The 24,364-nt window shown below is 49.7% G+C and overlaps 1 protein-coding gene across 6 annotated transcripts in view; it reads left to right on the top strand.

Annotated features, from left to right (window-relative positions):
* Positions 1-24,364, top strand: part of CBFB (core-binding factor subunit beta) — a 58,107-nt gene that overhangs the window by 4,341 nt on the left and 29,402 nt on the right. For 5 of the 6 annotated variants that reach the window (XM_064160477.1, XM_064160478.1, XM_064160482.1 and 2 more), the window contains exons 3-4: positions 883-999; positions 23,155-23,271. In XM_064160477.1, the coding sequence (XP_064016547.1) occupies positions 883-999; positions 23,155-23,271 (234 nt within the window). The remainder of the gene's footprint in view (positions 1-882; positions 1,000-23,154; positions 23,272-24,364) is intronic. The other variant, XM_064160479.1, reaches the window with a different exon arrangement.

Raw genomic sequence — 24,364 nt, 5'->3', positions numbered from 1 at the left:
GGAAATAGTGTGGCTCCCAGCTTCTACTGAGGAAAGAAAAGAACTCATTTGTTTTGGTTGGGTATCTAGGGGTTGATTTTCATGGCTGAGAGTTTAGGAAGAAAACTGAATCGTGTTTTCATGTGAAACCTCGGCAATTACTGACTTGAAAGTGACATTTGCCTCTCTCTCTGATATGGTTAAGTCAGTCCCTTTAATGATTTTTTATTCTTTATAAAGGGCTAGAGCAGAGAAGGATTCTTATGGTTGCCTCTTCCCACTGACACAGCATCTGCTGGTTTGGATGTCACTGGTGTCTTAATGTGGCACCAGGACTTCATCCTGTGAAGTTTAATTGAGCTGAATGTCGATGCTGCTTGCCTGCAGACAGTAAAATAGGAGCATTCCAATTTCAGAGCAGAGAAGCATTTAGGTCCAAGTGGCTTGTGAAAGGAAAAGGAGCCCTTTGCTGTTTAAAAAACCTGACCTCAGTAACAGGTCTGAGGAGTTCATTTTCCTCCTGCAGTAGTTCTTTCAGAGAGATGCAAGCTCTTTAAAGAGCACAGGCAATTTTGACCGCTGCAGGTACTGGCTTCTCCGTGCAGGGTATCCAGACAGAACCTAAAGGACAGATCCTAATGTCAGCAGAACTGATTTGAACAAAAGTATCGATTCAGTGTTGCATTTTCCTACCCCAAGCAGCCAATGGCAAATGTTGTCAAAATGGAATCAGATGTTTGTAACTTAATACTTAAAGAAAAATGATGAGCGCATGGTTTTGACTTTAAGTATTCTCCCTGCTGCCTGGCTTAAGACATAAACTGATGTAAAAATAAATGACTGCCTGCATAATTTATGTAATGTCTTGCTCCCTGATCCTGTTTGTATTGATTTTTCTAAAAGGCTTTTGTGGCCACAGGAACCAATCTGTCTCTCCAGTTTTTTCCGGCCAGCTGGCAGGGGGAGCAGCGACAGACACCGACCCGGGAATATGTCGACTTTGAAAGAGAAGGAGGCAAGGTAAGAAGGAAATTGTTGCCACTGAGCAGAAATGTGTGCTGTGCTGCTGGCCTTTATTAGTTATACTACTAATATTTCCCAGCCTGGCTCTGTCTAGGTAGTCACATGAGTACCACTGAAAGCTGGCAGGATAAAATCTGGTTTCGCTTCACTTTAATATCTCTGGAGACAAAACACGTGGGCAGTGCTGGTGGCTTTTCAGTGTTTTGAAGAGCTTGAGTTCTGCTGTCATGCTGGGGTGAGCAAATTCTGGGCAAGGATTTACATATGGTGTGGAGTAAGTGCTTCTAAAAGGGTTTCAGAAATAGACCTGGGCCAGGGAGTTGTGGCAGGCTAATGACAATTTGCAGTGGGAACGAGGTTTAGGATCATAGAATCAGCCAGGGTTGGAAGGGACCACGAGGATCAGCCAGTTCCAATCCCCTTGCCATGGGCAGGGACACCCTACCCTAGAGCAGGCTGCCCACAGCCTCAGCCAGCCTGGCCTTAAACACCTCCAGCCATGGGGCCTCAACCACCTCCCTGGGCAACCCACGCCAGGGTCTCACCACTCTCATGCCCAACAGCTTCCTCCTCACATCCAGTCTGAACCTCTCCACCTCCAGTTTTGCTCCATTCCCCCAAGTCCTGGCACTCCCTGAGAGCCTAAAAAGTCCCTCCCCAGCTTTTTTGTAGCCCCCTTCAGATACTGGAAGGCCACAATGAGGTCACTTGGGAGCCTCCTCTCCTGCAGACTGAACACCCCCAACTCTTTCAGCCTGTCTTCATAGCAGAGGTTTTCTTCTCTGGGTTGGCAGGACAAGGATCCAGTGTGCTGCTTAGCACCACAAAGCTTATTCCTCAGTCTCACCAGCAGCAGCTTGGCTTTCAGAATTGCTTTCTGAATGTTTTGGGTTGGTGTTTTGTTTTCTCTGAGGTGGCTGCCCCACAGCCTGCTGTTGAAAGGTAGCATTTCCTGCTGACAGCGATGGTCGCTCTAAAGCAGTGTTAGATGTGCAGTCAGAAACCTTGCCTAGTCTCATCTGAGTGAAGTGCCTGAAATACACTTAGAGCTGGGTTTGTTTCACAGGAAAATCATCTTTCAGATATAGCTGCCATCACTTTTATCTGTGCTACTGGAGATGCTTTGGGGCCCATCCAAAGATCACTGAATTCAATAGCAGACTTCCTGCAGCCCTCAGTAGGTTTGGTCCAGCACTTAAGCCCCCCACAGCCTTTCTAACTGTTCAATTTTCAAGTGTTTTTTTCCAAGCAGATTACAAAATCCTTGCTTTTGCCTAAAATGTTTTGGTTGGTTTTGTTTTTTCCCCCTTGTAACAAGTCACAGCTAAAGCTACCAAACCTACCAGGCTGCAGGAAATGTTTGGAGCACATTTAGGTTTAATGGCACGTTGGGGTCTTTTAAATGCTGGTAGGTGGAAGGTAAATATTTCCCATAGTGGGAAAACTTGATTGGAAAGGAAAAAAAAGGAGAATTCCTGAGGGCAGATATGGTATTTGGAATTCAAGTTAATGAGAGGGTTTTTTTTTTTTTGGGGGGGTGGAAAAATTGTTTTGCATTTAGTCCTGTGAGGCTTGCAGAAGTCTGACAGGTTGGGGGAGAAGGAGTGGGGTTGGCTGTGCTGGGCACTGGCTGCTTTGCTAAGGAAACTGAATTGAATCTGGCTCTTGCTGAAAAATATTGATTCTGGCTCACAATTGAATGAGGAATTTTTCTTGGGATGTGTAAGAAGACTGAGGTCTCTCTCTCTCGCTCTCTCTTGCCAGTTGAAAACTAATTTTTATTTACTGGGATGGTTTTTTGGTGACTTTGTTTTCCTCTGAATGAGTTCTTCAAGCGCTGAGCAGCTTCATCCATTTTCTTGTGTTTTAATCGTGGAGGAGCGTGGGGTAGATGTGTATTAAAATAGAACGTGAGCCTCCCTAATGAATGCCACTCCCTGGTTTATGGCTGTTTACAGTCAATTCTGCAGTGCTTCACTCGAAATGCTCAGAAGAATTTGTCTGGCTGAGGCTAGAGGTGGACAGGCTACCAAATGGGGGCAGCGTGGCTGTGAAGCAAGCCCCAAATTCCCACTGCTCATCCAACTTTGCTGCTGCTGTAAAACACATGTGAGAGGTGCAGGATGGCTCTGCCCAGCGCTAAGCTGCTCTGAAGTTACGGGAGCGGCTTCATTCAGCAGAACGGGAGAGTGTTTCTTACCTTATCAATGCAAACACTCGAGTGCTTGATAGGAATGGGCTGAGATTGGGTCCCCTGCGGATTGTTGTCGCTTGGCTTGATTAAGAATTGCTTTCACAGACCTCAGCAGTCTCTTTAACACCATGTGATGATTTCCTCTCCCCCCCCCCCCCCCCACCTCTAGCTCTGTGCAACGTTGTTTTATGAGCTTTGATTCTGGAGGCAGTGCATAATGTGTGTTTGTTCATCCCTGGATTTCAGCCAGCAAAGCATGGTTTTAATTATATGAATTAAACAAGAAAACAGCTTGGGGGGAGGGGAGAGGAGTGGGGGGAGAGAGGTGTGAGAGAGCTGTCACTTAATTACTATTTCAGGCTTTAGTTTGAGATCTAGAATGCAGATAAACTCAACCAACAGGAGAATTGTTTTTATTTGAGAATTCTGCTGCAGTGTTTAGCTAAGCAAAGGATGGCTCAGAAAGAGTTTATCCGGAGCTGAAGTGTGTCACCGTCGTGCCTGAGCAGTTCTGGACACAGCCTGACCAAGCTACCACTGCTGGAACTGCTCCTGAAGTGATGGATTTTTAGGTGGAGGAGCACACTTGTGAATTTATGTCAGAGTCAGGGTTCTGTGAGTATCTCCTTTGCAGGCTTGAGGTTTTTCACTCTGCTGTTTCTTAACCGAGGGGTTTTTCCATGTGTTTAATTTGCCTTTTAATTTGCTGCATCTGATGCTCACAATGGTTGGGTTAAGCCTCTGGTGGGTACCCTGTCTTCATTAATTCAAGAGTTGGAGAGTCAAGTGTTCACTAGATGTTTCTACTTGTTTTAAAGTCAAGCTCAGCTCTCTTTCTTGAGATAGTTTTAAGATTCTGTGCTGTCTTTTGTTACCAGCAGCAAATTTAATTGCACACTTGAGCAATTTTTCAGGTTTGTCATATAGCAAAAGACAAAGCAGCACTAAAAATAGGTTCCTGGACTGTAGAAATGTTAGAATGTTGTCTTACACTGTGGTTGTGGGAGGATGTCCAATTCAGTGTGCCCTTACTCTGGATATCTGATCCATACCGAGGCTTCCTTATCCTTTCTGTGGTCAGACCTGGGGGTCCTGGTGGAGAACAAGTTAACCATGGCACAGCAATGTGCCCTGGGGGCCAAGAAGGCCAAGGGGATCCTGGGGTGTGTTGTGAGAGGCTGAGGGAGCTGGGATTGGTTAGCCTGGAGAAGAGGAGGCTCAGGGGTGACCTTATTGCTGTCTACAACTACCTGAAGGGTGGTTGTGGCCAGGGGGAGGTTGCTCTCTTCTCTCAGGTGGCCAGCACCAGAATGAGAGGACACAGCCTCAAGCTATGCCAGGGGAAATTTAGGCTGGAGGTGAGGAGAAAGTTCTTCCCTGAGAGAGTCATTGGACACTGGAATGGGCTGCCTGGGGAGGTGGTGGAGTCGCCGTCCCTGGGGCTGTTCAAGGCAGGACTGGACGTGGCACTTGGTGCCATGGTCTAGCCTTGAGCTCTGTGGTAAAGGGTTGGACTTGATGATCTGTGAGGTCTCTTCCAACCTTGGTGATACTGTGATACTGTGTGTCCAGCAGATCAAGGGAGATTCTCCTCCCCTTCTGCTCTGTCCTGGTGAGACCTCACCTTGAATACTGTGTTGAGTTTGGGACTCCCCAGTTAAAGAGGAACAGGGATTTGCTGGATAGAGTCCAGCAGAGGGCAGTGAGGATGATGAGGGGACTGGAGGGCATGGCTGATGAGGCTGAGTGACCTGGGGCTGCTTAGTCTGGAAAAGAGAAGACTTAGAGGGGATTGGATAAATGTTTATAACTGTCTGAGGGCTGCCAGGAGGAGGGGACAGGCTCTGCTCACTGCTCCCTGGAATAGGACAAGGAGCAATGGGTGTAAGCTGCAGATCCAGCTCAACACGAGGGGGAACTTCTTTACTGTAAGGGTCCCAGAGCCCTGGCACAGGCTGCCCAGAGAGGCTGTGGAGTCTCCTTCTCTGGAGCCTTTCCAGCCCTGCCTGGCTGTGTTCCCGTGTGATCTGTGTTAGATAGGATCATCCTGCTCTGGCAGAGGGGTTGGACTGGATGTCTGTTGGGTCCCTTCCGACCCCTAACATCCTGTGAGCCTGTGGTCAGCTAATACCCACTCTGGTGGGGTTTTAAGGAGCAGATGAGTAGATGTTGCTAAGAAGTTCAGAGTGGAATACATTGCTGGAATGTCACTTCACTGAGCACTGGGGTGATGTATAGAGCTTGGATTTTCATCGTGCTTCCTTGGTTACTGTTAATTACTTGGACTAATTTTGGTTGTGCTTAATGACATTCTCTTAATTTCTGCTCTGTTTTTTATACCTGTACCTTGTGAACTTCAGGCTTAGCTCTGTGTTTGTGGACTAAAATCTGATTTTATGGCAAGTCCCCTTGGTTTGTGGGGAACTCTGTGATCAGGCTTTCCTGAAGGTGATTCACTCTGTGTAATTCTTGCACAAGATGCAACGTCCCAGGATTTTTACTTCTTGTTTGAGATGTTTATATAGCTCTCAGGTATCCTCTTTTGTAGTTTCAATGCCAGCCACTGCACTGGTGGAGTGTGTGTGTGTGTATGAAGTTGTTTTACTTCCCCTCCCCTTTCCACTACTGTTCTCCATCTCGCTTCTGAGGCAGCTGAGCTTCCTGTCTGCTGGTGAGCGGCTGCTGCTCACAAAGCAGAGCCCTCGGCACGGGCTGCTTGCAGCAGAATGTGCTGTGAACTCTGGTGGAGAGCACATCAGGCATGATTTAAATTGATTCAAAGTGCTTGCTTTGCCACATCTGGGAGGGAGCTACAGTTTCTGCTCAGTAGACTTTGTTCTAGCCATGACTAAAGCTTACCAGACCTCTCTTCGCTCCCTGAAGATGCTGAGTGCAGTTGCAACGAAGAAGTTTTATTTGGCTATAAGCTGATGAATCTAAAGAGGTGAAAATCTCTTCTGCTGCAGACACCACAGAGCTGGATTGAGGAGGAGAACTGATGCATTTGAATAAATGCTCTATTGAAGTGGCAGCTGACAGCAGCAGTTTTCCCCATGGATCCTTTTACTAGAGGTTTGAGAGCTGGGTCTTGTCCACGAGTTGTCTTTTTCTGACTTAAAGAATCAGTCAGGATTGGAAGGGACCACCAGGATCAGCCAGTTCCAACCCCACCCTGCCATGGGCAGGGACACCCTACCCTAGGTCAGGCTGCCCACAGCCTCAGCCAGCCTGGCTCTAAACATCTTCAGGGACAGGGCCTCAACCACCTCCCTGGGCAACCCATTCCAGCCTCTCACCACTCTCCTGCTCAACTACTTCCTCCTCACGGCCAGTCTGAACCTCCTCACCTCCAGCTTTGCTCCATTCCTTGAGAGCCTAAAAAGTCCCTCCCCAGCTTTTTTGTAGGTCCCTTTAGATACTGAAAGGCCACAAGAAGGTCACCTGGGAGCCTCCTTTTCTGCAGACTGCACAGCCCCAACTCTTTCAGGCTGTGCTCACAGCAGAGCTGCTGCAGCCTCTGAGCATCCTCCTGGCCCTTCTCATAGATGCTTGGGGTGGGGCACTGGCTGCTTCATTTTCAGAGCAAATGCAGTTCCTGGTCAAAGACAGGATCACCAGGAGAATTTACCTGGGTAGTGAAGGCTTAATTGATGAGAGAGATCTGAATTAAACTGTACTGAGTCAGAAGCTTTACTTCATTTTCTTTGGGCCTCACTGCTTCGTAAAGAATCTAGACAAAACATTTAGTCATTCAAACAGAATTGGAGCAGCACCTTTTTACTTCTCTTAGCTGTGGATGCTTTTAATGATTCAGTAAGGGGCTCTGATTTACAGTTTCAGCTCTCATTTTGCCCTTCCTCAGGAGCCACATTTCTTAAGTTCCTGTGTTTTCAGTCCTGCAGTATTTGGGGTTTTTGGTTTTTGCACTGTCACCATCTAAAATGTTCTCACAGTTAGCAGTTACTTGTGTGTGTTCCCTGCACTCCACTGAGTCTTTGGACAAAAAGAATTCAAGTTTCATTTGGTTAATCAGGAGGGGAAGATGTCTGATGGTAGGGATGTAGGAGGGGGGAACAAAAGTATGCTGGAGAATCACAGAACAACCAGGTTGGAAGAGACCTCCGAGATAATCCAGTCCAACCTGAGCCATCACATTAAAGCTCTCACTGTGCTGTGCCACCACATAGGGCAGACTGTCTCAGCCATGAGGTGCATGTGGTCTTAACTGTTACCAGCACTTCGTGCTCTTAGTGGTCTGCTCTTTCAGCCTGTTGCTAAAGATCTCTGTGGAAGGCACTCCAGGGGACAGTGCTACAGCCCCGAAGAGTTGGGCATCGCCTAACAAGCTCTGACAGAGCTCTTTGTGTGGTGAAGGGCCTGCAGGATGTAACCTAGTTAAACCAGTAGATGTCAACCTCTAAGGGGCATCTTGGGGGTCCTCTCTTACTATGTGAGGGCACCTGCTGAGGATGTTTTGTTTGCTTGGAGCTATCCTTCTCATTAATGCTTTTTCTTGCTGGACAATGTTGTTGCTTCCAGATCCGAAGTGGGGCTGGGGTTCATTGCACAGCTCTACACTCCTGGCCTGATTTTGGGCTAGTCCCTTATTCACTGATAGGTTAGGATAACATCATTTTGTGGTCAGACTTGCATCTTCATCTGCTGTTCTCTGCCTTTGTGCTAGCAGAATTCCTCTTCTGCCTTAGTCTCAGCTTGCTTCAGGGATGTGGAGTTTGGAAGATCTGACTGGTGCCTGTCCCCAGAGCTGGTGCTTTTCCCAGGCACCCTTAAACCATTGTTCATCCCCTCACTTAGGTCTTCCTGATGGCTCCACAACCCCCAAAATCGTGGTAACCAGGCAGAGATTGTTCTGTGAAGAGCAGCTGAGGGTCAGTGGAGATACTTCAGTTGCTGAGCTGTGTGCTTGGACCCTTCAGGGGCTGCTTGCTTCGGCAAGGGGAAATGGAGTCGCCCTGGTGAAGCCCTCCTCACTCTCATTCCTTTTTCATCTGTCTCAGGCTATTTCTGTGGGTTTTTAACAAGGCAGTCAGTGTGTGGCTACTCTAACAGCAGATAAATGGGCTTGGTGCTGTGTCCACTTTGTACCCAGCCTGGCTAAACAGCTTCATTTGTTCTTGGAGCTGCACGATGGAAGTGCCGCAGAGGCTTGATGAATAAGAAGGATCCACTGCTCTGGAAGGTTCCTTTGATCAGTTTTCCTCCAGGATCATCTATATGGTCTGGAGAGAGTACTAGATTTCTATTGATGCTTGTGATTCTAGGTTTTATTACTGTGTTTGTGCTTAAGAGTTTGTTATTTAGCAGAGGCAGCTCAGTTTCTGTCTTCTTTTTTCTTTTGCCACAGATACCTCATTTCTTTTGTTAGGCTTCTACACCATTTTAGCTCTAGAGGAGAGTGTAACTTCCTCTTGTTTTGTGTTGGTCGTTGTGACCTGCTGTTGGATAGAGCAGAGCTAGTTAATTGTAAGCTCCATTTGAGGACAGCTGGTTGTGGGGCATCTGCTTATTCACCCTCAAAACTGGGCCATGCCTCTGTCTGCATCCACCTTTTGCTCTCTCACCAGTTAGCAACTTGGGTTTGGGGAGGAGGAATCCTGAGAGCTCCTAGCTCGTTAGGTATGTGTTGTCCTGTGCTGACAAGCTGGGCAGTTGTTCCTGCAGAGTGATTTATCACTGGGTGCCCTCTGCTGCTAGAGCATGAGTCACACCAGGCAGCTCTCATGTGACAAGTACCCACAGCCTTTTCCTTGGAATCCTGTCCCTCCTCCCATCTTCCAGGGACTTGTTGCTGTCTGCAGCCTTGTTCATGCTCTGTGCTGAGGGTGCCCTGATGGCACAGCTTTGAAGCAAAGCTCATCACCAGTGCTTGCAGCACGGCTGGTGTGGTGGCCACCAACCCTTCCTGTAGGCCATGGAATCATCAAGGTTGGAAAAGACCTCCCAGGATCACCAACTCCAATCATTAACACTGCCAAGTCCATCACTAAACCATGTTCCTGAGCCATGTCTATGTGGTTTTGAGCACTTCAGGTGTGGTGATTCCACCACTGCCCTGGGCAGCCTGTTCCAGGGCTTGACAACCCTTTCAAGGAAGGAACTATATAGAATCATAGAATGGCTTAGGTTGGAAGGAAGGGACCTCAAAACTCATCCAGTTCCAACCTCCTGCCATAGGCAGGGACACCTCCCACTAGAACAGGTTGCTCAAGGCCTCATCCAGCCTGGTCCTGAAAACCCCCAGGGAGGCTGTGGAGCACAGAATGTGATCACATTCTGTGCTGCACAGCCTCCCTGGGCAATGTGTGCCAGTGTCTCACCACCCTCATTGTGAAGAACTTCTTCCTGACATCCAATTTAAATCTCCCCTCTGCCAGTTTAAAGCAAGTATTCCTTGCCCTGTCGTTACAAGACCTTGTCAATAGTCCCTCCTCATCCTTCTCCTAGGCCCACTTCAGATAACTGGAAGGCCACCCCAAGGTCTCCTCAAAGTCTGTATTATTGCTAATGTTTAAAAATACTCCTTTTTCTAATATGTGCAACCTGAACCTCCCCTGAAACAACTTGAGGCCATTTCCTCTTGTCCTGCTGCATGTTACTAGGGAGCAGAGCCCACCCTGACCCTGCTCAGCCCTCCTTTCTGTGAGTTGTGGAGATCCAGAAGGTCTCCCCTCAGCCTCCTCTTCTCCAGGCTGAACAAGCTCAGTTCCCTCAGCTGCTCCTCACAAGACTTGTGCTCCAGGCCCTTCACCAGCTTTGCTGCCTTCCTGACTTCTTCAGATCTGCCATCACTAAACCTGTTTCTGGTTAGCCTTTATTACATCATATAGAAGCAGTTATCCAGTCACACTTTATCTGTAACCTTGAACCTCTTCTGGTGAGCTAAATGCACCTATTAGGGTTGTGTAGACAAGACTCCAAATTACTCTCTTGCCATCATCCTAAAGCTGCTCAGAAGAGGGGAACAGACCCAGAGCTAGCAAGCTAAAATGTGCATTTAGGAAAGCAGCTCTGCAGAAGGACAGATGAAAGCAGTGCTTGAGATTTCTGAGATCCTGGAGGCAATCCAGGACATCTTGGATGGTTGAATCCTCTGCTTTTGCATAGTTGCTCTCCACTTACTAAGTGAAGCTGTTAACATCCTGCTTTTCTCAGCCTTTTGGAAGAGGAGAGAAGTAAGAGCATTGCTGGAGAGGATGTCTGCTGCTTCATGGAAATCCCTCCATAGTTCCTATTAGAGAGAAGAAATGGTCAATAGGATGATGAAGCATTTGCTAGGAGGAACTGTCATTCCTCTGAAACTTACTGAAATGCTCCTTCAAGCTTTATTGTCCAAAGCACCACTAACAAAATGAGCTAATTAGCTTGCATAATTGCATAGTTGATGCTTTAGCAAGTCAGCCTGGTGAAATATGTGCTGGGACAACAATATGGGGGGTGTGGGGGTGGGGGGGAAAGAAGACTCTTGCACAAGATTGCTGTTCCAAGAGGCTGAGTGCTAATGAAAGGATCATTTTTTGAGGGGGGATAGCTGATGCTGCAGATGTTTTGTCTGAGCAGGAAGTCTGGATTTTCTCTTGCAGTAATATCTAAACTTGTATATGGGATCCAGATTGTAGCTACTTGAGGAGCCTGTGAAGAACTTCTGCCTTTTTTCTGTCTCTAAGGTACTGCACTTAGTTCACAGAAGCACAGAATTGTCAGGGATGGAAGGGACCTCAAGGATCATCCAGTTCCAACTCTCCTGCCATGGGCAAGGACACTTGAGGTTGCCCAGAGCCACATCCAGCCTGGCCTTAAAAACTTTCAGGCAGCAGCTTTGTTGTGGGACTTGAGGGTATGGAATTTATTTTATCTGTTCATCTCAGTGTAAGCAGAGCAGAAAACCTGCAGCAGGTGATGTGTGAGGCAGTGGAAGAGGCTGCCCAGGGAGGTGGTGGAGTCACCATCCCTGGAGGTGTTCAAAAGAACAAGTAGATGTGGCACTTTGGAGGCACAGTTATGGAGATGTTGGGAAGAAGGTTGGACTTGATCTTAAAGATCATATCCAAGCTTAAGGATTCTGTGACAGAAGGAGTTCTTAAACCTGGCATCATTTTTGCAGCAAGGGTCCTTACACTTCTCCTGTTCCACTGACTGGAGACAAAATGTTGTCTGCCACACATTTCAGCTACTTTTAGGCCTGGAATCTAGGGTGGAGAACAGCTCTGGAACACTTGATGGGAGGTTTTATGTCCTGATGAAATCTTTCTTGATGGCACTTGAGGAGCAGCCAGCATTGTCTTGACAAAACAGGTCGAAGGTGGCAAAAAATGTTTAGCTTCTTTTCAACCCCAAAATAGATTACAGCAAGGGAGGAGCAAACATTCTTCAGCAGGGGGCATCGCTAGATTTTTTTGGGGGGTTATTTGTGGAAAACTAATAGGAGGCTGGAGAATGCTGAAAAATAGGAGAGCTAAGGCAGGAAGGCATCTGGACAAAGTAAAGCAGCTCCAGTAGGGTATTTTTCTCATGCTGCTGGAGAGTGTTTGGGGATTCCTTTCTGAAGCTTGAGTGTTTAGTTTATTTGGAATATGCTAAGGACAAGCACTTTCACGTGGCTGGAGCAGCAGTGGGCAACCATCTCGTGTCCAGAGGCATCCTGAGTACAGCACCCTGCAAAGTGATGGTGGAAGCTGGGAGCCTGCTGAGTCCTCACTGCAGAAAACTGTCGAGGGTTTAGGTGCAAAGGACCAGAAGGATTTGTAGGTTGGTTTAGCTTGGAGCTGACTTCAAAGATCATTTAGTTCCCAAACCCTGGTATGGGCAGAGACCTTCCCGCTAGATCAGGTCACTTGAAGCCTCAGCCAGCCTGGCCTTGAACACCTCCAGGAAGGGAGCAGCCACAGCCTCCCTGGGCAACCTGCTCCAGGGTCTCCCCACCCTGACTGTAAAGAGTTTCTTCTTCATCTCCAGTCTACATCTCCTCTGCTCAAGCTGAAAGCCATTGCCTCTCACCCTGTCACTGCAAGCCTTTATTGAAAGTCCCTGCTCAGCTCTCCTGGAGCCTTTTCAGGTACTGTAATGCTGCTCTAAGGTCTCTCTCTGGAGCCTTCTCTTCTCCAGGCTGAACACCCCCATCCCTCTCAGCCTGTCCCCACAGAGGGTGTTCTCCAGCCCTCTGATGGCTTTCAGTCTCAAGTTGTGCTGGGGTAGGTATAGGCTGGATGTTAGGAGGAAGTTCTTCACAGGAAGAGTGATTTCCCATTGGAATGGGCTGCCCAGGGAGCATTCTATAAGGGCCAGACTGAATTTAAGAGCTGAGAAATTAAATCAGTTACAACTTGCTTAGCCAATGAATCAGACTTCCCCCAGGAATGTGCTGCTCTGTAAGGGAGCAAATGCCAGGGGTTCAAATCGTGTAAAGCCTGTCTGAACCTTTTATCTTAGAAGGGTTTAGGTTGGAAGGGACCTCGAGGATCAGCCAGCTCCAACCCCCTGCCATAGGCAGGGACACCTCCCACTAGAACAGGGTGTTCAAGGCCTCATCCAGCCTGGCCTTGAACACCTCCAGGGAGGTTGTGGAGCACAGAAGCACAGAATGTGATCTTTGATCACATTGGGTGCTTCTGTGCTCCACAACCTCCCTGGGCAACCTGTGCCAGTGTCTCACCACCCTCACTGCAAAGAGCCCTTTCCTCACATCCAGTTTCAATCTCCCCTCTGCCAGTTCAAACCCTTTCCCCCTTGTCCTGTCATTACAAGACCTTGTCACTAGTTCCTCCCCAGGCCACTCCGAGGTCTCTTCAAAGCCTTCTCTTCTCCAGGCTGCAGAGCCCCAAGTCTTGTAGCCTGTCCTCATAGCAGAGCTGCTGCAGCCCTCTGAGCATCTTTGTGGCTTCCTCTGGACTAGCTCCAACAGTTCCATGTCCTGCTTGTGCTGGGGGCTCCAGAACTGCTCACAGTACAACTAACCCCTGCAAAATAATAGCTGATGTAGTTAGCTCTAATATACTGCAGCAGTACAGGTTGAGAGGTGATCTGCTGGAGAGCAGCCCCAAGGAGAGGGACCTGGGAGTGCCTGGTGGATAACATCCATGGCACAGCAATGTGCCCTGCTGGCCAAGAAGGCCAATGGGATCCTGGGGTGTATTAAGCAGAGTGTGTCCAGCAGATCAAGGGAGGTTCTCCTTCCCCTCTACTGTGCCCTGCTGAGATTTCATCTTGAGTACTGCCTTCAGTTTTGGGCTCCCCAGTTTCAGAGGGACAGGGATCTGCTGGAGAGGGTCCAGTGTAGGGCTGTGAGGATGATGAGGGGACTGCAGCACTGCCTGATGAGGAGAGGCTGAGGGACCTGGGGCTGCTTAGTCTGGAGAAGAGAAGACTGAGAGGGGATTTAATACATGGTTATCAATATCTGGGGGTCAGGAGGGGGAGGACAGGCTCTGCTCACTGCTCCCTGGGATGGGACAAGGAGCAGTGGGTGTAAGCTGCAGCACAGGAGGCTCTATCTCAACACAAGGGGGAACTTCTTTACTGTAAGGGTCACAGAGCCCTGGCACAGGCTGCCCAGAGAGGTTGTGGAGTCTCCTTCTCTGGAGCCTTTCCAGGCCTGTCTGGATGTGTTCCTTTGTGATCTGTGCTAGATTGTGTGGCCCTGCTCTGGCAGGGGGGTTGGACTGGATGATCTCCTTGGGTCCCTTCCAACCCCTGCCATCCTGTGAGGAGCCCCTACCTGCACTCAGCTACTTTTAAGTATTCATGAAATCACAGAATGGGCTGAGTTGGGACCTCCAATGGTCCCTGTCCCTCTGCAGCCATCCTGAGCTAGATCAGGTTAAATATCTCCAGGGGTGGTGTTGCTATTAAAATTCTCATGCAGGCTGTTAGCAGTTCCTGGGATATTATTCATTTCAGCAGATCTGTTCCTCACAGTCAGTGAATTGGGAATTCCCCTCTAAAACACCATGGCATGAAAGGCTGCATTTAGGCCTTCTGTTTTCTTCATGGGTTTGGGGTTTTTTTTGTGCCCTAGGCTGAGCTTCTGAGCCAGCAAACTGCTTGGTTGATGTTTCTGAATTGGCTGAAGGGATGCACCTTGTTGTAGCTCATGGAACAGAGGAACCCTGTTTCAGTTTGGGTGTTGAACCTTCATTCCAGAAAGTCTTCTGGTGCTCAGTGAATAAAGCCTGAGTGGTTGGCAGTTGTGATCTGTTTCTGCTTGGGTTTTTTGAGGTGAGTGTGTGAGGAAGCCTGAAAGTGACACTGGGGAAGGAAGAAGACTTAAAGTTGGAGTGGGATTCTTCCAAAGAATGCTTTTAAGGGCCTGGTCATTGCTGATCCTGCCAGCCTCAGCTCAAGTTATTTACAGAGGCTAAAGACTGTCTAGCAGTGCCTGTTGTGACGGGGGCTGAGGAGTTTAAACCAAAGGGCAGAGTTGGACTGGAAGACACGTTTGGCACTGAGGGTGCTGAGACCTGTCCCAGGTTGCCCAGAGAGGTGGCAGATGCCTCATGCCTGGAACCATTCCAGGTCAGATTGTCTGGGGCTCTGAGCAACCTGCTCTGCTTACAGATGTCCTTGCTTGACTGCAGGAGGCTTGGATGAGATGTCCCAGCCCAAACCATTCTTGGATTACCTGCTTCTAAAACTGCAGGCACACTCCTGTGTGCAGTCCTAAGGAGGAGGAGCTGTAGGAGCAGGTCCCAGACAGAGAAGTGACAGTGCTGGGCATGGTCTGCTGTGCCTGCTGGGGTGTTCTGGGGCAGTCCTCTTGCTCTGGCCATCATCACCCTGACAGCTGCCCATGAAGCAGCGGCAGCCTGTGCTTGGTGATGTGGCACAGCTATGAGGCAGGTGCTACCCTTGAGAAACCGAGGAGCTGTATTCATCTTGAAAGCCACAGCCAGGTCATCCCTGTACAAGTGAGGAAAGGCTCTTGCCCCGCGGTGTCACTTCCTCTGCCTCGTATAGAAGACAGCCAGGTTTAAAGCGTCACAGACCCTCATTTTCACACAGTGGAAGCTGTTCGAGATGTAGCCTTCAAAACGCTGCAGAGAACACTCCCTTGTTGTGCTTAAAGGAAGAAGAATAATTGGATTGAAGGCAGGAGATAGAAGGATTGATCTCAAGCTGTTGGATTTTGGAGCTCTTGTGATTTGTAGTGATGATTCTATTGTTCTGAGATTACAACCGCTGCGGAGTCGATTGCACCCATAATGGCTTTGTAAATGGGCTTCTTTTCAGCTCTCTTTATTTACTGTTTCATCCCCAGTTCAAACTGTCTCAGCAAAGGGCACGTTTCCTAAGCCAGTTTGCAGAGTCTGCTGGATGATGCAGGCTCTCCCAGGCTTGCTCGGGTTTTGTTAGCTTGTTAGAAAATAGGAGGCACAGAGTGGCTGAGAGCAGCCAGGCAGAGAGAGCCCTGGGGGTGCTGGCAGAGAGGAGCTGAACAGGAGGCAGCAGTGTGCCCAGGTGGGCAGCAGAGCCAATGGCATCCTGGGCTGGCTCAGGAGCAGTGTGGGCAGCAGCACAAGGGAGGTTCTTGTTCCCCTGTGCTCAGCACTGCTCAGGCCACCCCTGGAGTGCTGTGTCCAGTTCTGGGCTCCTTAGTTCAAGAGAGATGTTGAGGTGCTGGAGGGTGTTGAGAGAAGGACAGCAAGGCTGGGGAGGGGCCTGGAGCACAGCCCTGAGAGGAGAGGCTGAGGGAGCTGGGGGGGTGCAGCCTGCAGCAGAGGAGGCTCAGGGCAGAGCTCATTGCTGCCTGCAGCTGCCTGCAGGGAGGCTGTAGCCAGGTGGGGTTGGGCTCTGCTGCCAGGCAAGCAGCAGCAGAACAAGGGGACAGAGTCTCAAGTTGTGCCAGAGGAGGTCTAGGCTGGATGTTAGGAGGAAGTTGTTGTCAGAGAGAGTGATTGGCATTGGAATGGGCTGCCCAGGGAGGTGGTGGAGTGGCTGTGGCTGGAGGTGTTGAAGCCAAGCCTAGCTGGGGCACTGAGTGCCATGGTCTGGTTGGTTGGCCAGGGCTGGGTGCTAGGTTGGCACTTAGTGCCATGGTCTAATTCATTGGCTGGGGCTGGGTGCTAGGTTGGCCAGGATGAGCTTGGAGGTCTCTTCCAACCTGTTTGATTCTATAGGAGGGATCAGGATCAAAAAGTGTGTCTGTGGAGGGAAGCCTCTGCTGGAGATGTCACCTTCTGCTGTAACTTTGATTTTGGTGCACCAAACAAGGAATTACTCTGTTTTCTTCCTCAAAGAGTAAATTGTGGTGCAATTTTGGAAAAGCTTTTTTTCCTCCTCTTGGTGTTTCAGAGGTTGATGCTTCTCTCTTTATCTGCCTGTCTTAGATAGCCAGGCTAGCAACTCTTCCCTGACTCTCATCTGCAAGTGAGTCGTGGTGTTCTCTACCACGGCAGTGTGAGAGAGGCCAGCAGAGGCCATGGAGATGCTGAGGGGGCCTGGAGCACCTCTGTAAGAGGGAAAGGCTGAGAGCTCTGGGACTGAGAGCCTGCAGAAGAGCAGCCCCAGAGGGGATCTGAGCTCGGCAAGAGGCTGGGGCCAGACTCTTGTCAGCAGTGCCTAGGGACAGGACAAGGAGCAGTGAGCACAAACTGAAGCCCAGGAGGTACCATCTGAAACAGGAGGAGAAACTTGTTTGGTGTGAGGGTGCTGGAGCCCGCAGCAGGCTGCCCAGAGAGGTTGTGGAGTCTCCCTCTCTGTAGAGCTTCCAAACCCAGCTGGACCCTGTGCTCCTGGGCAATCTGCTCTGGGTGCCCTGCTTTAGCAGGGGGGTTGGACTGGATGATCTGCAGAGATCCCTTCCATCCTCTCCCATGCTGGGATCCTGGCACCTTGCACAGGTAGTCTCCTTTTACACAGCTGAGCACACAGTGTAGGGAGAAGCTGAAATGATGAAGTAGCCTTAACTGATTTAACATCTTTTCTGCTCAGAGCAAATGCCCTCAGCTGTTTGTTTCTTACCGGTCAGCATTTCATAGGTGAAGTCACAAGGGAGGCTGCTGCTGCAGTGTTTAAAAGTGGAGGATGATTCAGAAGGTGGGATCAGAACTGGAACAGACAGACTTGGCTCAGCCAAGAGAGAGGCAGCTTGTGTGAGCAGTTGTGAATGGGCAGATGTGTGTGTGCCGAGGCAGGGGCTGGTGAGTCAGGGCTGAGCCTCTGCTGTAAGAATGTGGTTTGTGCTCCAGTGTGCTGGGAAAACGAAAACAGAAATGGGGGTGGGGGGGACCGCAGCTCTGCACTGGGGACTGGTGTTTCCTGGGGGGTTGAAGTTGGTCTCATGGTGTGGGGGGGGGGGGGGGGGGGGGAGGAGGGGTGGGGGTGGTGGTAGCTGATGTGAGCCTGCTGATTCATTAGTCGGTGGGTGGTGAGAACTGTGTGCAATCTCTGGGGGAGGAAATGGTTTGGTTGCTTTAGGGAGCAGGAACATTTTTCTCTTTAACTGCAGGATGTGTGGATGGAGCATGCAGATAGCATATCTGCTGCACATCGGTTAGATAGCCCTGGTGCTTCCAGATAAGGATTTACTAGAGGGTTAAAATAGGATGTGAAACTGAGGCTTTGGCTCCTGGGCTCAAGTGAAGCAGCTTTTGTGTGCGTTGAGGTTTGGTTTTTTTTCAAGTCGTTGAGAATTGTACTCTAGGTCTGCTTCACTGCCTGGAAACCAACCTGGAGCTGAAAAAATAGGGACAAATGGAGTTGCAGGAGCCACTTCCCTGCCTGCTTTTAACAACAAAGCCAGCTCCCAGTTGGTTGGGTTGGAGGAGAGGCCCATTTAAAGGCAGGTGAAAAGAAATAAGGGATTAGTTGAAGTAGGCTCCGGGGCGGGGGGGGTGACCTCATTGCTGTCTACAACTACCTGAAGGGAGGTTCTAGCCAGGTGGGGTTGGTCTCTTCTGTCAGGCAACCAGCAACAGAACAAGGGGACACAGTCTCAAGTTCTGCTGGGGGAGGTCTAGGCTGGATGTTAGGAGGAAGTTCTTCCCAGAGAGAGTGATTTGCTATTGGAATGGGCTGCCCAGGGAGGTGGTGGAGTCACCATCCCTGGAGGTGTTCAAGAAAAGCCTGGATGAGGCATTTAGTGCCATGGCCTAGATGACTGGATAGGGCTGGGTGCTAGGTTGGGATGGATGAGCTTGGAGGACTCTTCCAACCTGTTTGATTCTGTGAAGGAAGGTGAGGTACCCTGTGTGGCACAGGGAGAGGGCTTGGAGATCAAACCAGCTTGTGGGCTGAGGAAGCACAAACACAGCTCAACAACTTCGAGCTGGCTGTATGGATGCAGCTCCTTCTCACGGATGTGTGTGTTTGTGGAGCTGTTCATCCTCCATCCAGACAATCTGCCAGCAAATACAGAGTTTGCTCTCAGTCATTGTTCAGTCACCAAGCAGAGAATATTTGTTCCAACACTAAAAGCCTGTTCCAGATGTGAAAGTTTCATGTCTGCTTCTCTCATTTAAGAAGCTCTAACACTGCTTTGATTTGTAGTAGGAGCTGGAAATGGAAGATGCAGTCTGAGCTGAAGTGAAGCTCTTGTGTAACAACCACCTGAGCTGGTTTAAGTTAGGGAAGATGCAGATTTCAGTAGGTGGCTGTCCCAGAATCTGACAAACTGCTGGGTTTGGACTGGCTGATCTTGGAGGTCTCTTCCAACCTGGTTGATTGTATGATTCTAACTGATCAGCTTGGGCTGTGCCAGCATGCAGAAAACGAGGGACAACTTACTCCCCTTCAGCGTGCGTTGGTGATGCTCAGCTTAGTTACTGTCACTGTCAGAAGAGCTGCATCTCCTTTGGTACTCTGTACTCTGAAAGGAGGCAGCTGTACAACACAACTTCTCCTCTTGAGTGTTTCTCTCATGGTGTTTCTTTATGTAGCATTAGGTTTATCCACTGAGGATAAAATCAGCAATTGCCTGACTTCCAGCACTCCTCCTTCCAAAGGCTCTCTGGAGCTTTTCATCCAAGACTGGCATAGAATCATAGACTGGTTTGGGCAACCTGATCTAATGGGAGGTGTCCCTGCCCATGACATGGGGGTTGGAACTAGATGATTTTTAAGGTCCTCCCCAACCCAGATCGTTCTGTGGATTGGGAAGGATCTGAAAGGTCATGAAATGCTGCCCAGGGGAGCTTGTGGAGTCTCCTTCTCTGGAGACTTTCAAACCCAGTCTGGATGCATTCCTGTGTGGCCTACCCTAGGTGATCCTGCTTTTTGGCAGGGGGGTTGGACTCGATCTCTGGAGGTCCCTTCCTGTTCTGTGAACATTCAACCCCTGTGCCATGAGCAGGGACACCTCCTACTAGACCAGGTTGTTCAAGGCTTGATCCAAACTAGCCTTGAACAATTCCAGGCTTGGGGCCTCCACAGCTTCTCTGTACAACCTCTGCCAGTGCCTCACCAGCCTCCTGGGGAAGAACTTCCTAACATCTAATCTAAATCCAGTTTCTTCCAGATGCTATGATGGAAAGCACCTGGAGGTGTGGGGCACAATTGTAACCTGCTACAAGTGCATTCAGTCTGGGGTGAGCAACCAAACCTTGAAAGAGTTGTTCTACCAAAACCACCTTTTCCCTACTTTGAACCAGTAGTACTGGGGGGAAAGCTGAGGACTGGACTTGATGATCTTAGAGGTCTTTTCCAACTGAAAGGCTTTTTGCCCTTGCTCTCCTCATCTCCTTTATGATCAGGTTACCTGCCTGGTGAATGTGGGGCAGGCTGTGGATGTAGTCCACCTGGACTGCAGCGAAGCCTTTGGCACCATCTGTCACAACAAGCTCCTGGCACAGCTGGCAGCTCGTGGCTTGGACAGATTCACTCTGAAATGGGTCAAGAACTGTCTGAAAGGCCAGGCCTGGAGAGTGGTGGTGAATGGTGCCACATCCAGCTGGCAGCTGTCATGGTGGTGTGCCCCAGAGTTCAGTGCTGGGTGCAGTCCTGGTCAATATCTTTAGTGATGATCTGGACTAGGAGATTGAGTCTCACATCAGTAATTTTGCAGATGACACCAAGCTAGGAGCAGGTGTGGAGCTGCTGGAGGGTAGGAGAGTCCTGCAGAGGGACCTGGCCAGGCTGGATGGGTGGGCAGAGGCCAATGGGATGAGATTGGACAGGGCCAAGTGCAAGGTTCTACACTTAGGCCACAACAACCCCAAGCAACTCTACAGGCTGGGGCCAGAGTGGCTGAGAGCAGCCAGGCAGAGAGGGACCTGGGGATGCTGGGAGAGAGGAGCTGAACAGGAGGCAGCAGTGTGCCCAGGTGGGCAGCAGAGCCAATGGCATCCTGGGCTGGCTCAGGAGCAGTGTGGGCAGCAGCACAAGGGAGGTTCTTGTTCCCCCGTGCTCAGCACTGCTCAGGCCACCCCTGGAGTGCTGTGTCCAGTTCTGGGCTCCTCAATTGCAGAGAGAAGTTGCAGTACTGGAAGGTGTCCACAGGAGGGCGACAAAGCTGTGAGGGGCCTGGAGCACAGCCCTGAGAGGAGAGGCTGAGGGAGCTGGGGGGGTGCAGGCTGCAGCAGAGGAGGCTCAGGGCAGAGCTGATTGCTGCCTGCAGCTGCCTGCAGGGAGGCTGTAGCCAGGTGGGGTTGGGCTCTGCTGCCAGGCAAGCAGCAACAGAAGAAGGGGACAGAGCCTCAAGTTGTGCCAGGGGAGGTCTAGGCTGGATGTTAGGAGGAAGTTGTTGTCAGAGAGAGTGATTGGCATTGGAATGGGCTGCCCAGGGAGGTGGTGGAGTCACTGTGCCTGGAGGTGTTGAGGCCAAGCCTGGCTGGGGCACTTAGTGCCATGGTCTGGTTGCTTGGGCAGGGCTGGGTGCTAGGTTGGACTGGCTGAGCTTGGAGGTCTCTTCCAACCTGGCTGATTCTATTCCTACTCCAAGGATCTTAAGGCAGCTTTCAGAAGAGAGCATTCTGATGCTTTGAAGGCCAGTTGGTGTGGAGGTGCTGTCACAGGTGGTGTGCTGGCAGACCAGAGCAGTAATTGACTCACTATTCGGTTAGGTTCGGAAATGGCAGAGGAGCCAGCATGGCTTTATGTGAGGAGGAAGAGGAGGAAATATGTGGTTAAACGGTTTTGGCTTCAGCCTTAGGTGGTTTCCATTCTCCAGAAAGAGGAGAGGGGGGGAAGGAGGAGTTGAAATGCCTCTCTCTGAGACAGTGGGAAAAGCACAGTTGTGCCTTACTGTGTGTTTTAATGAGGTGCAAGGTCCCGCATGGACACGAGTGGTGTCAACAGGAATCATCCTGAATGAGGCTTCATAGAATCAGACAGGTTGGAAGAGACCTCCAAGATCATCCAGTCCAACCTAGCATCCACCCTGTCCCATCAGCCAAGATAGGTCTAGGCTGGATATGAGGAGGAAGTTGTTGTCAGAGAGAGTGATTGGCATTGGAATGGGCTGCCCAGGGAGGTGGTGGAGTCACTGTGCCTGGAGGTGTTGAAGCCAAGGCTGGCTGGGACACTTAGTGCCATGATCTGGTTGCTTGGCCAGGGCTGGGTGCTAGGTTGGCACTTAGTGCCATGATCTGGTTGCTTGGCCAGGGCTGGGTGCTTAGTTGGCACTGAGTGCCATGGTCTGGTTAATTGGTCAGGGCTGGGTGCTAGGTTGGCACTGAGTGCCATGGTCTGGTTGCTTGGCCAGGGCTGGGTGCTAGGTTGGCACTGAGTGCCATGGTCTGGTTAATTGGCCAGGGCTGGGTGCTAGGTTGGCACTTAGTGCCATGGTCTGGTTGATTGGCTAGGGCTGGGTGCTAGGTTGGCACTGAGTGCCATGGTCTGGTTAATTGGCCAGGGCTGGGTGCTAGGTTGGCCTGGATGATCTTGGAGGTCTCTTCCAACCTGGTTGATTCTATGAAGACTGAAAAGGGCTCCACAGGATTCGGAATGTCTTTAAACCTGAAGTGGGCACAGACATGCACACATGATTCAGCACAGACCAACTCCTGTTTCAGGAGAGGTTTTGACTTGAAATAACTACTGAAGGGTGATTTATTTGTATTTTTCTTCCCCCTCCCCCTTTCTTTTTTGTCTCTTTACATTTTAGGTAGCTTTGCTTTGGGCTGGTTTGGTGGGTTTGGGGTGGTTTGGTGGTTTTTTTTGTTTTCAAGGCTGCCATCATCAAACACACAGTGTCAAAACTCATTAAGCATTGCATTTGCTGCTGCTTAAATTTCCTGTGTGGAGATGAATCTGTGGCCTTTAGAAGGGGAAATTCTTCTGCTTGAAATCCCTGTATCATCTTGCCATTACCTAGATAGATGTGGGGCCTTCAGCTCATGCATTATTCGTCGCCGCAGCTCCAGGCACTGTGCACGGTGGTGCCTGCAGATGGGTTTGATCATCTGCTGTTGCTTCCTTTTGAGAAGCCTTTCCCAAACCCTGGAAGAGAGACAGGAAGAGTTGCTGCTTTGCAGCAGGCTGTGGCTGGAGAGCTTAGTTTACTCAACTCCCAACCGGTTTGTAGACTGGGGGAGGACTGAACCTGCTGCATTGAAAGAGCCTCCTGCTTTTGGGGGGATAAAAACACAGTGCTGCTTAGGGGTGAAGGAAAGCATGTGTCCTTCTTTAACCATTTGAAATGTGCTGTAAAGAATCCTCTCTGCCTGGCAGCCTGCCACTTGCTGTGCCAGGAAGGTAAGCTGGCAAGATTAAACAGTGACTCTAACTGAAAGCAGTGACAGGAGTCTAACCAGATCCTGGTGCATGCCAGTTATATAAAACAAGAACATGGCTTAAATTTATTCCATCCAGCACAGTAGGCAGAAGTTACAGCCCTGGCTTGATTAAAAGGGGTTCTTGGAAAGGAGGCAGGAGAAGCTGTGAAGCAGAGTCTCATGTTACCAGCTGGTTTGGATGTTCTTCTAAGAATACATCTAGAAGCTTCCTGATGCAGGCATGCGTGGAAGCGCTTCCACGCTCACAGAGGCTGCTGTGCTTTGCTTTTTCAGGTGTACTTGAAGGCACCTATGATTCTCAACGGTGTCTGTGTCATCTGGAAAGGCTGGATAGATCTACAGAGACTGGATGGTATGGGCTGCCTGGAATTTGATGAAGAGAGGGCACAGGTAAGACAGCCTGCCCACATGCCTCGGCCGTTTGCCCTCCTGCAAGGAGTGGCACGGTCAGGTAGTGAGCACGTCCTGGTTTGCTTGCTTTCTGCCTTCACTTGCAGTACCATCCCCCAAGAAAAGTTCAGAATGGAGAAGTTCAGACAGATGTGATTGTAGCTAAAGTAGTGTTTGAATTAGATCAGAATATTAGGGGCAGGAATCAGCTGTAGTTCACAGCTTTGTGGGTGATTTATCACTTACTGTGCTGCAGAGTAGCGAATCTTGAAGCATTTGAGGAGCTGTGGCTGTAACTTGTAAGCATTTAACTGGCAAAGTCTATCCAGCTGTTTATTTTGGAGTGGTTGGGGTGTTTTAAGCAGCTTTTTGGCTTACTATGTAGGGGGGGGAGGATTATTTCTTTTGTTCTCTTGACAGTGGTAGACTCTTTTTTTAAGGTATGGGGGGTTTTGAGAGCTCACTTCCTATCTAACTCCTTCCTACCACCAAAATGACTGTGGAGCAGCTGGATCTCTGGACAGGCACAAGAGCCAAGTAACTCCAGAGGAAGAGCACTTTTTGAGTGGATCTGATAGAGGAGGTTCACTTAGACAGCTGTAGGGCTCCTTGTTGTCAGACTGGAGACAGATCTTTGCTTTTCAGATGGAGCTCAGTAGCAAAGCTGCTTCACTGATGCCAAAAGCTGCTGCATCAGCTTTGTGTGGGCTGCCACACAGGTGCCCTGCCTCTGCAGTGGGCTGTAAGTGGAATGCAGGAACATCAGTTAGCAGAGTTCTGCCATACAGTCCATATTTTGTGGTGAGCTCAGCAGCTTGTTTCTGTAGTTGGGTAATTTAGGAATGCATCAAAATGCTTTTTAACACAGGGGTTTGTTCAGCATGCAGAGAGAGGAAGAAGGGTGAGTGATTTCTTGCAGCCTGGGTTTTTTCCCTGCCTGAGTTCTGTATTCTGATTCTTAATAATTTACTCTCTACTTGTGTAGACCCATTTTCTCACAGCTGCTCTGAAGATTTCTCTCACCCAAGACCACGAAGGCTCCCCCTAAATTCCCTCTGAACCACTGTTCAGCTTCTCCTAACTGGCAACTCTT

This window comes from Pogoniulus pusillus, chromosome 20, assembly GCF_015220805.1.
Source record: "Pogoniulus pusillus isolate bPogPus1 chromosome 20, bPogPus1.pri, whole genome shotgun sequence".
NCBI lineage: Eukaryota > Metazoa > Chordata > Aves > Piciformes > Lybiidae > Pogoniulus > Pogoniulus pusillus.
This window is presented reverse-complemented; position numbering and strand designations above follow the sequence as displayed.